Below are 12,933 nucleotides of genomic sequence, written 5' to 3'. Positions count from 1 at the left end.
CCCATCTCCCTACTGTCAATCCCTCCTCTCCTTTCCCCTTCATCTCCCCTTTCCTCTCCTCTCTTCGTCCCCCCTTTCCTCCCCTCTTCTCCTCTCCTTTCCTATCCTCGTCTACCCTTTCCTCTCCTTCTCTCCTTTCCTTTCCTCCTCTCCTTTCCTCTCCTCTCCTCCCCTTTTCTCTCCTCTCATCTATCTCTTCTCCTTTCTCCTCTCCTCTATCTCTTCTCCTTTCTCCTCTCCTCTATCTCTTCTCCCCCTCTCCTCCCCTTTCTTCTCACCCTCCCATTTCCTCTCCTCCTTTCCTCTACTCTCCTCCCCTTCCCTCTCCTCTTCTCCCCCTGTCCTCCCCTTCCCTCCTCCTCTCTCTCCCCTGTCCTCTCCTTCCCTCTCCTCTTCTCCCCTGTCCTCCCCTTCCCTCTCCTCTTCTCCCCTGTCCTCCCCTTCCCTCTCCTCTTCTCCCCTGTCCTCTCCTTCCCTCTCCTCTTCTCCCCTGTCCTCCCCTTCCCTCTCCTCTTCTCCCCTGTCCTCTCCTTTCCTCTACTCTCCTCCCCTTCCCTTCCCTCTCCTCTTCTCCCCTGTCCTCTCCTCTCCTTTCCTCTCCTCCCCTCCCTGTCCTCTCCTCTCCTTTCCTCTCCTCCCCTGTCCCTCTCCTCCCCTTCCCTCTCCTCCCCTCCCCTTCCCTCTCCTCCCTTTCCCCTGTCCTCCCCTCCTCCCTTCCCTCCCTCCCCTGTCCTCTCCTCTCCTTTCCTCTCCTCCCTCCCCTTCCCTCTCCTCTTCTCCCTTGTCCTCTCCTTTCCTCTACTCTCCTCCCCTTCCCTTCCCTCTCCTCTTCTCCCCTGTCCTCTCCTTTCCTCTCCTCCTTTCCTCTACTCTCCTCCCCTTCCCTCTCCTCTTCTCCCCTGTCCTCTCCTTTCCTCTACTCTCCTCCCCTTCCCTTCCCTCTCCTCTTCTCCCCTGTCCTCCCCTTTCCTCTCCTCTCCTCCCCTTTTCTCTCCTCTCATCTATCTCTTCTCCTTTCTCCTCTCCTCTATCTCTTCTCCCCCTCTCCTCCCCTTTCTTCTCACCCCTTCCCTTCCCTCTCCTCTTCTCCCCTGTCCTCTCCTTTCCTCTACTCTCCTCCCCTTCCCTCTCCTCTTCTCCCCTGTCCTCTCCTTTCCTCTCCTCCCCTCCCCTTCCCTCTCCTCTTCTCCCCTGTCCTCTCCTTTCCTCTCCTCCCCTCCCCTTCCCTTCCCTCTCCCCTCTTCTCCCCTGTCCTCTCCCTTTCCTCTCCTCTCCTCCCCTTCCCTCTCCTCTTCTCCCCTGTCCTCTCCTTTCCCTCTCCTCCCCTCCCCTTCCTTCCCTCTTCTCCCCTCCCCTGTCCTCTCCTTTCCTCTACTCTCCTCCCCTTCCCTCTCCTCTTCTCCCCTCCCTGTCCTCTCCTTTCCTCTACTCCCTCCCCTTCCCTTCCTCTCCTCTTCTCCCCTGTCCTCTCCTTTCCTCTACTCCCCTCCTTCCCCTCTTTCCCTTCCCCTTCCTCCCTCCTCCTCCCTTCTCCCCTGTCCTCTCCTTTCCTCTACTCCCTCCCCTTCCCTCTCCTCTTCTCCCCTGTCCTCTCCTTTCCTCTACTCTCCTCCCCTTCCCTTCCCTCTCCTCTTCTCCCCTGTCCTCTCCTTTCCTCTACTCTCCTCTCCTTCCCTCTCCTCTTCTCCCCTGTCCTCTCCTTTCCTCTACTCTCCTCTCCTTCCCTTCCCTCTCCTCTCCTCCCCTTCCCTCTCCTCTTCTCCCCTGTCCTCTCCTTTCCTCTCCTCCTTCAAAGGGACTACATTAGCACTTGAAGTGTCACTACTCTGTTTGTACACAGGATCCTAGCAGACACAGGGCAGTAATCCTGAGAAAGGGACCGTCAAGCCACAACTCTAATGTGTTCCGAATGATAGGTCCTCTCCTCTCTGATCCTTCCTCTCTTCTCCTCCCATGTCCTCTCCCCTCTCCTGCCCTTTCTCCTCTTCCTCCATCACTTCTCCCCCTTCATCTCCCTCTCTCTGCCATCCTTTTCTCCACAGTATACTTCAATCAGTGTGAAAGGAACTGTGAGATGAGGAGTAGAGCCCGACAGACATATTGGTTCACCAATATTATCGAACGATATTGGCCTTTTACGATAATTCCACCGATACTCAATAAATAGGATGAAAAAAGGGAATCTCATGCTGATCTGAACACTTACAGACATAATGTGTCTTGGGCAATTTATAAATGACACTTTTTCATTTCCCTGGTGTTAGACAGTATATCGGCAGTTTTCCCCAAAACAACTGCCGTCATTCAAACCTCTAGAGACAAATGTCACACATGATTTCTGCTTTAAATCGTGACTGGAGGCCTTAAATATAAATGTGTCTAATTAATGTGTCTATGGCTCTGTTCATGAGGGTTGGAGAAGCCCCTGTGGTTTCTGGAGAGCTCTCTCTCCCTGTGTGTGTGTGTGGTGTGTGTGTGTGTGTGTGTGTGTGTGTGTGTGTGTGTGTGTGTGTGTGTGTGTGTGTGTGTGTGTGTGTGTGTGTGTGTGTGTGTGTGTGTGTGTGTGTGTGTGTGTGTGTGTGTGTGTGTGCGTGTGAGCGGTAATTGGATGAGTTGGCCCCTGTAGTTGGGGCTCTAGTCTCCCCTATACTTGGGTGTAGTAGAGCAGAACTTATCCCTGTCAAGATGTTGGGCTTGGCATGGGCACTGTGTTAACTACTGTCTGAGAGTGGCACTGCAGGAGAGGCTGGCCCGCTGCCAGCTCTGTGTGTCAACCCTGCCAGCCCTGAGTCACGGTACCATGACCTGCCGCCCATGGCAAGATTAGAGCCCTGCATCATCGCTGACAGGCCAAAACAAGCGAGCGGGCAATGCCAACATTTATTTCTCTCTATTCTCGCTCTTCTCTCTCTCACTCTCTGTCTCTCTGCTCCAACAACTACATGGTCCCACGGCATGGCAGAGTGGCATTCTGGGTAGAAACAAACAGACAACACACCACTTTGCCTCCAGACTTCTGGTCAAACAGGACCATGGTGACTCGTTTGGGCTCTCGATGGTAGGTGCAGTAGTACTTGACCCAGGTTGACACAAAAGAACCTGAGAGAGGGAAGTGAGAGAAGCAGACATAGAAGCAGAGAAGAAGCAGAGAGAAGCAGAGAGAAGCAGAGAGAGAAGCAGAGAGAAAAGCAGAGAGAAAAGCAGAGAGAAAAGCAGAGAGAGAAGGAGAGAGAGAAGCAGAGAGAAGCAGAGAGAAGCAGAGAGAGAAGGAGAGAGAGAAGCAGAGAGAAGCAGAGAGAAGCAGAGAGAAAAGCAGAGAGAGAAGCAGAGATAGAAGCAGAGAGAAGCAGAGAGAAAAGCAGAGAGAAGCAGAGAGAGAAGCAGAGAGAAAAGCAGAGAGAGAAGGAGAGAGAAAAGCAGAGAGAGAAGGAGAGAGAGAAGCAGAGAGAAGCAGAGAGAAAAGCAGAGAGAGAAGGAGAGAGAAAAGCAGAGAGAGAAGCAGAGATAGAAGCAGAGAAGCAGAGAGAAAAGCAGAGAGAAGCAGAGAGAAGCAGACATAGAAGCAGAGAGAAGCAGAGAGAAGCAGAGAGAAGCAGACATAGAAGCAGAGAGAAGCAGACATAGAAGCAGAGAAGAAGCAGAGAGAAAAGCAGAGAGAGAAGCAGAGAGAAGCAGAGAGAGAAGGAGAGAGAAAAGCAGAGAGAAGCAGAGAGAGAAGCAGAGAGAAAAGCAGAGAGAAGCAGAGAGAAAAGCAGAGAGAAGCAGAGAGAGAAGCAGAGATAGAAGCAGAGAGAAAAGCAGAGAGAAGCAGAGAGAGAAGCAGAGATAGAAGCAGAGAGAAGCAGAGAGAAAAGCAGAGAGAAGCAGAGAGAGAAGCAGAGAGAAAAGCAGAGAGAAAAGCAGAGAGAGAAGCAGAGAGAAGCAGACATAGAAGCAGAGAAGCAGAGAGAAAAGCAGAGAGAGAAGCAGAGAGAGAAGCAGAGATAGAAGCAGAGAGAAGCAGAGAGAAGCAGAGAAAGCAGAGAGAAAAGCAGAGAGAGAAGCAGAGAGAAAAGCAGAGAGAAAAGCAGAGAGAGAAGCAGAGAGAAGCAGAGAGAAGCAGAGAGAGAAGCAGAGATAGAAGCAGAGAGAAGCAGAGAGAAAAGCAGAGAGAAGCAGAGAGAGAAGCAGAGAGAGAAGCAGAGATAGAAGCAGAGAGAAGCAGAGAGAAAAGCAGAGAGAAGCAGAGAGAGAAGCAGAGAGAAAAGCAGAGAAAAGCAGAGAGAGAAGCAGAGAGAAGCAGACATAGAAGCAGAGAGAGAAGCAGAGAGAAGCAGACATAGAAGCAGAGAGAGAAGCAGAGAGAAGCAGAGAGAAAAGCAGAGAGAAAAGCAGAGAGAGAAGCAGAGAGAAGCAGACATAGAAGCAGAGAGAGAAGCAGAGAGAAGCAGAGAGAGAAGCAGAGAGAAAAGCAGAGAGAAAAGCAGAGAGAGAAGCAGAGAGAAGCAGACATAGAAGCAGAGAAGAAGCAGAGAGAAAAGCAGAGAGAAAAGCAGAGAGAGAAGCAGAGAGAAGCAGAGAGAGAAGGAGAGAGAAAAGCAGAGAGAAGCAGAGAGAGAAACAGAGAGAGAAGCAGAGAAAAGCAGAGAAGAAGCAGAGAGAAAAGCAGAGAGAAGCAGAGAGAGAAACAGAGAGATAAGCAGAGAAAAGCAGAGAAGAAGCAGAGAGAGAAGCAGAGAGAGAAGGAGAGAAGAAGCAGAGAGAAAAGCAGAGAGAAAAGCAGAGAGAGAAGCAGAAGCAGAGAGAGAGAAGCAGAGAGAGAAGCAGAGAGAGAAGCAGAGAGAAGCAGACATAGAAGCAGAGAAGAAGCAGAGAGAAAAGCAGAGAGAGAAGCAGAGAGAGAAGGAGAGAAGAAGCAGAGAGAAAAGCAGAGAGAAAAGCAGAGAGAGAAGCAGAGAGAAGCAGAGAGAGAAGGAGACATAGAAGCAGAGAGAAGCAGAGAGAAGCAGAGAGAAGCAGACATAGAAGCAGAGAAGAAGCAGAGAGAAAAGCAGAGAGAAAAGCAGAGAGAGAAGCAGAGAGAAAAGGAGAGAGAGAGAGAAGAGAGAGAAGCAGAGAAGAAGCAGAGAAGAGAGAGAGAGAGAGAGAGAAGAGAGAAGAAGCAGAGAGAGAAGCAGAGAGAGAAGCAGAGAGAGAAGGAGAGAGAGAAGCAGAGAGAGAAGCAGAGAGAGAAGCAGAGAGAGAAGAGAGAGAGAAGCAGAGAGAAGAAGAGAAGGAGAGAGAGAAGCAGAGAGAGAAGGAGAGAGAGAAGCAGAGAGAGAAGGAGAGAGAAGCAGAGAGAGAGGAGAGAGAGAAGCAGAGAGAGAAGCAGAGAGAGAAGCAGAGAGAGAAGGAGAGAGAGAAGCAGAGAAGAAGCAGAGAGAAAAGCAGAGAGAGAAGGAGAGAGAGAAGCAGAGAGAAGCAGAGAGAAGCAGAGAGAGAAGGAGAGAGAGAAGCAGAGAGAAGCAGAGCGCGAAGCAGAGGAGAAGCAGAGAGAGAAGGAGAGAGAGAAGGAGAGAGAGAAGCAGAGAGAAGGAGAGAGAGAAGCAGAGAGAGAAGCAGAGAGAGAAGCAGAGAGAGAAGGAGAGAGAGAAGCAGAGAAGAAGCAGATAGAAAAGCAGAGAGAGAAGGAGAGAGAGAAGGAGAGAGAGAAGGAGAGAGAAGGAGAGAGAGAAGGAGAGAGAGAAGCAGAGAGAAGCAGAGCGCGAAGCAGAGAGAGAAGCAGAGAGAAGCAGAGAGAGAAGGTGAGAGAAAAGCAGAGAGAAGCAGAGAGAGAAGCAGAGAGAAAAGCAGAGAGAAGCAGAGAGAGAGGAGAGAGAGAGGAGAGAGAGAAGCAGAGAGAAGCAGAGCGCGAAGCAGAGAGAGAAGCAGAGAGAAGCAGAGAGAGAAGGTGAGAGAAAAGCAGAGAGAAGCAGAGAGAGAAGCAGAGAGAGAAGCAGAGAGAAAAGCAGAGAGAAGCAGAGAGAAAAGCAGAGAGAAAAGGAGAGAGATGCAGAGAGAAAATGAGAGAGAAGCAGAGAGAAGCAGAGAGAAAGGCAGAGAAGCAGAGAGAAAAGGAGAGAGAAGCAGAGAGAGAAGCAGAGAAAAGCAGAGAAGCAGAGAGAGAAGCAGAGAGAAGAGCAGAGAGAAGCAGAGAGAAAAGCAGAGAGAAGCAGAGACAGTAGCAGAGAGAGAAGCAGAGAGAGAAGCAGAGAGTGGGGGAGCAATGAAAAAATGGTTTTGGTTACCAATTTATTACTGCACATGCTCAGTGCCCTTGTCACCTCTTGGAGTCTCATCCTGAATACAATTACTCTTGTTGTTTCTATGGGGAAATGCAAATCTATTTGTACAACAACACTGGTACTACTTTTATAAATGGTAAAAATAAATGACTAAATAGTGATATGATATGTGACCTTATTGCATCATGAGAGAGCGAAAGAACTGTCTGTGTGTGTGTGTGTGTGAGAGTGAGAGACAGTGAGATCGAGAACGAGAAAGGAGTGAGAGAGACAGAGAGCAGGACGGGACACTCACGTTTCTCCTGTACAAACAGATATCCCTCCATGGTGTCATGGCTGATGCTCTTGTGTTCATGGGGGTTCTCCTTCATCTTCCTCATCAGACACTCCACCTCAGACCGGGTGCTTTCAAAACGGTTCCGCGTCTTAACAGGAGGAGAGGAGACAGAATGATGGAAACATCCCACCTACCATCCTGCATTCTGAGCTATTGACCACTGTCTACAGTTGTTGGGTTAGAGCTATTGACTGCTGTCTACAGTTGTTGTGTTAGAGCTATTGACTGCTGTCTACAGTTGTTGGGTTAGGGCTATTGACCACTGTCTACAGGTGTTGGGTTAGAGCTATTGACCACTGTCTACAGTTGTTGGGTTAGAGCTATTGACCACTGTCTACAGTTGTTGGGTTAGAGCTATTGACCACTGTCTACAGTTGTTGGGTTAGAGCTATTGACCGCTGTCTACAGTTGTTGGGTTAGAGCTATTGACCACTGTCTACAGTTGTTGGGTTAGAGCTATTGACCACTGTCTACAGTTGTTGGGTTAGAGCTATTGACCACTGTCTACAGTTGTTGGGTTAGAGGTATTGACTGCTGTCTACAGTTGTTGGGTTAGGGCTATTGACTGCTGTCTACAGTTGTTGGGTTAGAACTATTGACCACTGTCTACAGTTGTTGGGTTAGAGCTATTGACCGCTGTCTACAGGTGTTGGGTTAGAGCTATTGACCACTGTCTACAGTTGTAGGGTTAGAGCTATTGACCACTGTCTACAGTTGTTGGGTTAGAGCTATTGACCACTGTCTACAGTTGTTGGGTTAGAGCTATTGACCACTGTCTACAGTTGTTGGGTTAGAGCTATTGACCACTGTCTACAGTTGTTGGGTTAGAGCTATTGATCGCTGTCTACAGGTGTTGGGTTAGAGCTATTGACCACTGTCTACAGTTGTTGGGTTAGAGCTATTGACCACTGTTAGAGCTATTGACCACTGTCTACAGTTGGGTTAGAGCTATTGCCTTGAAAGGCCACTGGGTTGGCAAAAGATGTAATGTATGGCATGTAAGATGTAATGTATGGCCTGTAATGTATGGCATTAACATGTATCTTACATTCTGAATGCTGATGGTGAGGTCTGTCTTGAAGTGGTTGAAGTCTTTTGCCAGCTCGTACCCATGATGGTAGTAAGTAAACAGCCCTTGAAGGAATGCCAGCAACTAGAATTAATGTTGAGGATGACAGGGAAAAGAAACACGGTTGAGAAACATTCCTCTCAACTCAATTAAATGAAATCAACCAAATCTACTCTAATTTGCTTTCGAAGGTACTTGTTGTCAGCTACATTCTAAAGCTACATATGTAGGATCTTAATTTGATGACTCTGTCGCAGGAGAACTTTCCTGAAATGCAGGAAATTGAAGTGTATTCGAGGTTAAAAAAAGCTTTTTGAAGTTTGTCATTTCCACTTTGAAAATTCAGACTTGATTTTTCCTTAGGAAAAATGAATCAACCCCTACAAATATGTCTGTTAATTATAATCCACATACTGTAATAATTCACATTTCCTGTTGCAGCAGAATTATTTTCCTGTGGTAGTAAACTGGCTGAAATTAAGACCGTACATCTGTACACGTATCTACATAATGAAGACAGTGTGTTTCATAGAGAGATGAGGTGATTGAGCATGAAAGTTGTATAGACTAAAGTAACTGTAGAACAGTAACAAGCATATCGTTACACTCGCAATAACATCTGCTAAACACGTGTATGTGACCAATAAAAGTTTATTTGATTTGAGTTGTACAGTAACAGTAGTGAAGTAACTGTAGTACAGTAACAGTAGTAGAAAAACAGTAGTCACCGTAGTAAAGTAACAGTAGTAACAATAGTACAGTAACAGTAGTACAGTAGCAGTAGTAACAGTAGAACAGTAACAGTAGTACAGTAGCAGTAGTAAGAGTAGAACAGTAACAGTAGTACAGTAGCAGTAGTAACAGTAGAACAGTAACAGTAGTACAGTAGCAGTAGTAAGAGTAGAACAGTAACAGTAGTACAGTAGCAGTAGTAACAGTAGAACAGTAACAGTAGTACAGTAGCAGTAGTACAGTAGCAGTAGTAACAGTAGAACAGTAACAGTAGTAACAGTAGAACAGTAACAGTAGTACAGGAGCAGTAGTAACAGTAGAACAGTAACAGTAGAACAGTAACAGTAGTACAGTAACAGTAGTAGAGTAACAGTAGAACAGTAACAGTAGTAACAGTAGTAACAGTAGTAACAGTAGAACAGTAACAGTAGAACAGTAACAATAGAACAGTAGAACAGTAACAGTAGTACAGTAACAGTAGTAGAGTAACAGTAAAACAGTAACAGTGGAACAGTAACAGTAGTAGAGTAACAGTAGTAGAGTAACAGTAGTAGAGTAGCAGCAGTAGAGTAACAGCAGTAGAGTAACAGTAGTAGAGTAACAGTAGTACTGTAACAGTATTACAGTAACAGCAGAAAATTAACAGTATAACAGTAACAGTAGAACAGCAACAGTAGTATTGTAACAGTAGTACAGTAACAGTAGTACAGTAACAGTAGAACAGTAACAGTAGTACAGTAGTACAATAACAGTAGAACAGTAACAGTAGTACAGTAGAACAGTAACAGTAGTACAGTAACAGTATTATTGTAACAGTAGTATAGTAACAGTAGTATAGTAACAGTAGAACAGTAACAGTAGAACAGTAACAGTAGTATAGTAACAATAGAACAGTAACAGTAGAACAGTAACAAGCGAACAGTAACAGTAGTATAGTAACAATGGTATAGTAACGGTAGTATAGTAACAGTAGAACAGTAACAGTCGAACAGTAACAGTAGTATAGTAACAGTAGTATAGTAACAGTAGTATAGTAACAGTAGAACAGTAACAGTAGTATAGTAACAGTAGAACAGTAACAGTAGTATAGTAACAGTAGAACAGTAACAGTATAGTAACAGTAGATCAGTAACAGTAGAACAGTAACAGTAGTATAGTAACAGTAGATCAGTAACAGTAGAACAGTAACTGTAGTATAGTAACAGTAGAACAGTAACAGTAGAACAGTAACAGTAGTATAGTAACAGTCGTATAGTAACAGTAGAACAGTAACAGTAGTATAGTAACAGTAGAACAGTAACAGTAGATCAGTAACAGTAGAACAGTAACTGTAGTACAGTAACAGTAGTACAGAAGCAGTAGTAACTGTACTACAGTAACAGTAGTACAGTAACAGTAGAACAGTAACTGTAGTATAGTAACAGTAGAGCAGTAACAGTCGAACAGTAACAGTAGTATAGTAACAGTAGTACAGTAACAGTAGTAGAGTAACAGTAGTACAGAAACAGTAGTATCTGTAGTACAGTAACAGTCAAACAGTAACAGTAGTATAGTAAGAGTAGTACAGAAGCAGTAGTAACTGTAGTACTGTAACAGTAGTATAGTAACAGTAGAACAGTAAGAGTAGAACAGTAAGAGTAGAACAGTAACAGTAGAACAGTAACAGTAGAACAGTAACAGTAGTATAGTAACAGTATAACAATAACAGTAGACTCAGTAACAGTGGTACAGTAACAGTAGTATAGTAACAGTATACCAATAACGGTAGACTCAGTAACAGTAGTACAGTAACAGTACAACAGTAACAGTAGAACAGTAACAGCAGAACAGTAACAGTAGTATAGTAACAGTAGTATAGAAGCAGTAGTAACTGTAGTACAGTAACAGTAGTACAGAAGCAGTAGTAACTGTAGTACAGTAACAGTAGTATAGTAACAGTAGTATAGTAACAGTAGAACAGTAACAGTTGAACAGTAACAGTAGTATAGTAACAGTAGTATAGTAACAGTAGTATAGTAACAGTTGAACAGTAACAGTAGAACAGTAACAGTAGAACAGTAACAGTAGTATAGTAACAGTATAACATTAACATTAACAGTAGAACAGTAACAGTAGTATAGTAACAGTAGAACAGTAACAGTAGTACAGTAACAGTAGAATAGTAGAACAGTAACAGTAGTATAGTAACAGTAGAACAGTAACAGTAGAACAGTAACAGTAGTATAGTAACAGTAGACTAGTAGAACAGTAACAGTAGAACAGTAACAGTAGAACAGTAACAGTAGTATAGTAACAGTAGAACAGTAACAGTAGTATAGTAACAGTATAACATTAACAGTAGTATTATAACAGTCGAACAGTAACAGTAGAACAGTAACAGTAGAACAGTAACAGTAGTATAGTAACAGTAGACTAGTAGAACAGTAACAGTAGAACAGTAACAGTAGAACAGTAACAGTAGTATAGTAACAGTAGAACAGTAACAGTAGTATAGTAACAGTATAACAGTAACAGTAGTATAGTAACAGTAGAACAGTAACAGTAGAACAGTAACAGTAGAACAGTAACAGTAGTATAGTAACAGTAGAACAGTAACAGTAGAACAGTAACAGTAGTATAGTAACAGTAGAACAGTAACAGTAGTATAGTAACAGTAGAACAGTAACAGTAGTATAGTAACAGTAGAACAGTAACAGTAGAACAGTAACAGTAGTATAGTAACAGTAGAACAGTAACAGTAGTATAGTAACAGTAGTATAGTAACAGTAGAACAGTAACAGTAGAACAGTAACAGTAGTATAGTAACAGTAGAACAGTAACAGTAGTATAGTAACAGTAGAACAGTAACAGTAGTATAGTAACAGTAGTATAGTAACAGTAGAACAGTAACAGTAGAACAGTAACAGTAGACTAGTAGAACAGTAACAGTAGAACAGTAACAGTAGAACAGTAACAGTAGTACAGTAACAGTAGAACAGTCACAATCGTAGGGTTACAGAACAGTACCTTTCCCCAAATTCCCAATCCTGGTTGGAAGGTTCAGGAGGGAACAAGCAGAAAATACGTCTTCCAACCAGGATTTCTGGAAAACCTGGACGTTTTGGGGAAGGTACTAGAGTTATGCAACCCTAAGCAGTATACAGTAAAAGACAGCAGATGCTGAGGGCGGTTGGCATTCTCACTCACCGGCTCTACGAAGTCAAACATCTTCCTCTCCTGGACTTCCTGCACCTTGAACACATACTCCAGAGACACCTCATAGAAATGCTGCCGCACGTGGTCCACCTGACTGTCTGCCTGCACAACACACACGTGACTGTGTTGGAACTAACGTTCAGGACACACACATCACCTCAGGATTGAAGTGAGACAACTCACAAACACATGAACACTTAAAGGTAAACATGGACCTACTGCAGCAAGCGAAAGGTGTGTGCTTACTTCATGGAAACATGGACCTACTGCAGCAAGGGAAAGGTGTGGGCTTACTTCATGGAAACATGGACCTACTGCAGCAAGGGAAAGGTTGTGCTTACTTCATGGAAACATGGACCTACTGCAGCAAGGGAAAGGTTGTGCTTACTTCATGGAAACATGGACCTACTGCAGCAAGGGAAAGGTGTGGGCTTACTTCATGGAAACATGGACCTACTGCAGCAAGCGAAAGGTGTGTGCTTACTTCATGGAAACATGGACCTACTGCAGCAAGCGAAAGGTGTGGCTTACTTCATGGAAACATGGACCTACTGCAGCAAGGGAAAGGTGTGGGCTTACTTCATGGAAACATGGACCTACTGCAGCAAGGGAAAGGTGTGGGCTTACTTCATGGAAACATGGACCTACTGCAGCAAGGGAAAGGTTGTGCTTACTTCATGGAAACATGGACCTACTGCAGCAAGGGAAAGGTTGGGCTTACTTCATGGAAACATGGACCTACTGCAGCAAGGGAAAGGTGTGGGCTTACTTCATGGAAACATGGACCTACTGCAGCAAGGGAAAGGTGTGGGCTTACTTCATGGAAACATGGACCTACTGCAGCAAGGGAAAGGTGTGGGCTTACTTCATGGAAACATGGACCTACTGCAGCAAGGGAAAGGTTGTGCTTACTTCATGGAAACATGGACCTACTGCAGCAAGGGAAAGGTTGGGCTTACTTCATGGAAACATGGACCTACTGCAGCAAGGGAAAGGTGTGGGCTTACTTCATGGAAACATGGACCTACTGCAGCAAGGGAAAGGTGTGTGCTTACTTCATGGAAACATGGACCTACTGCAGCAAGGGAAAGGTTGAAACATGGACCTTACTTCATGGAAACATGGACCTACTGCAGCAAGGGAAAGGTGTGGGCTTACTTCATGGAAACATGGACCTACTGCAGCAAGGGAAAGGTGTGGGCTTACTTCATGGAAACATGGACCTACTGCAGCAAGGGAAAGGTGCTTACTTCATGGAAACATGGCTTACTTCATGGAAACATGGACCTACTGCAGCAAGGGAAAGGTGTGGGCTTACTTCATGGAAACATGGACCTACTGCAGCAAGGGAAAGGTGT

The 12,933-nt window shown here is 45.1% G+C and overlaps 1 protein-coding gene across 5 annotated transcripts in view; it reads right to left on the bottom strand.

The window, feature by feature from the left end:
• The window catches only part of LOC112229083 (rho GTPase-activating protein 26), a 158,631-nt gene that overhangs the window by 68,436 nt on the left and 77,262 nt on the right, over window positions 1-12,933 (bottom strand). For all 5 annotated transcript variants that reach the window (XM_042309079.1, XM_042309077.1, XM_042309076.1 and 2 more), the window contains exons 6-9: window positions 11,567-11,677; window positions 7,628-7,732; window positions 6,538-6,667; window positions 2,999-3,099 (exon numbers count right to left, since the gene is read on the bottom strand). In XM_042309079.1, coding sequence (XP_042165013.1) covers window positions 2,999-3,099; window positions 6,538-6,667; window positions 7,628-7,732; window positions 11,567-11,677 — 447 coding nt within the window. The remainder of the gene's footprint in view (window positions 1-2,998; window positions 3,100-6,537; window positions 6,668-7,627; window positions 7,733-11,566; window positions 11,678-12,933) is intronic.

Source organism: Oncorhynchus tshawytscha, linkage group LG30 (genome assembly GCF_018296145.1).
Source record: "Oncorhynchus tshawytscha isolate Ot180627B linkage group LG30, Otsh_v2.0, whole genome shotgun sequence".
NCBI lineage: Eukaryota > Metazoa > Chordata > Actinopteri > Salmoniformes > Salmonidae > Oncorhynchus > Oncorhynchus tshawytscha.
This window is presented reverse-complemented; position numbering and strand designations above follow the sequence as displayed.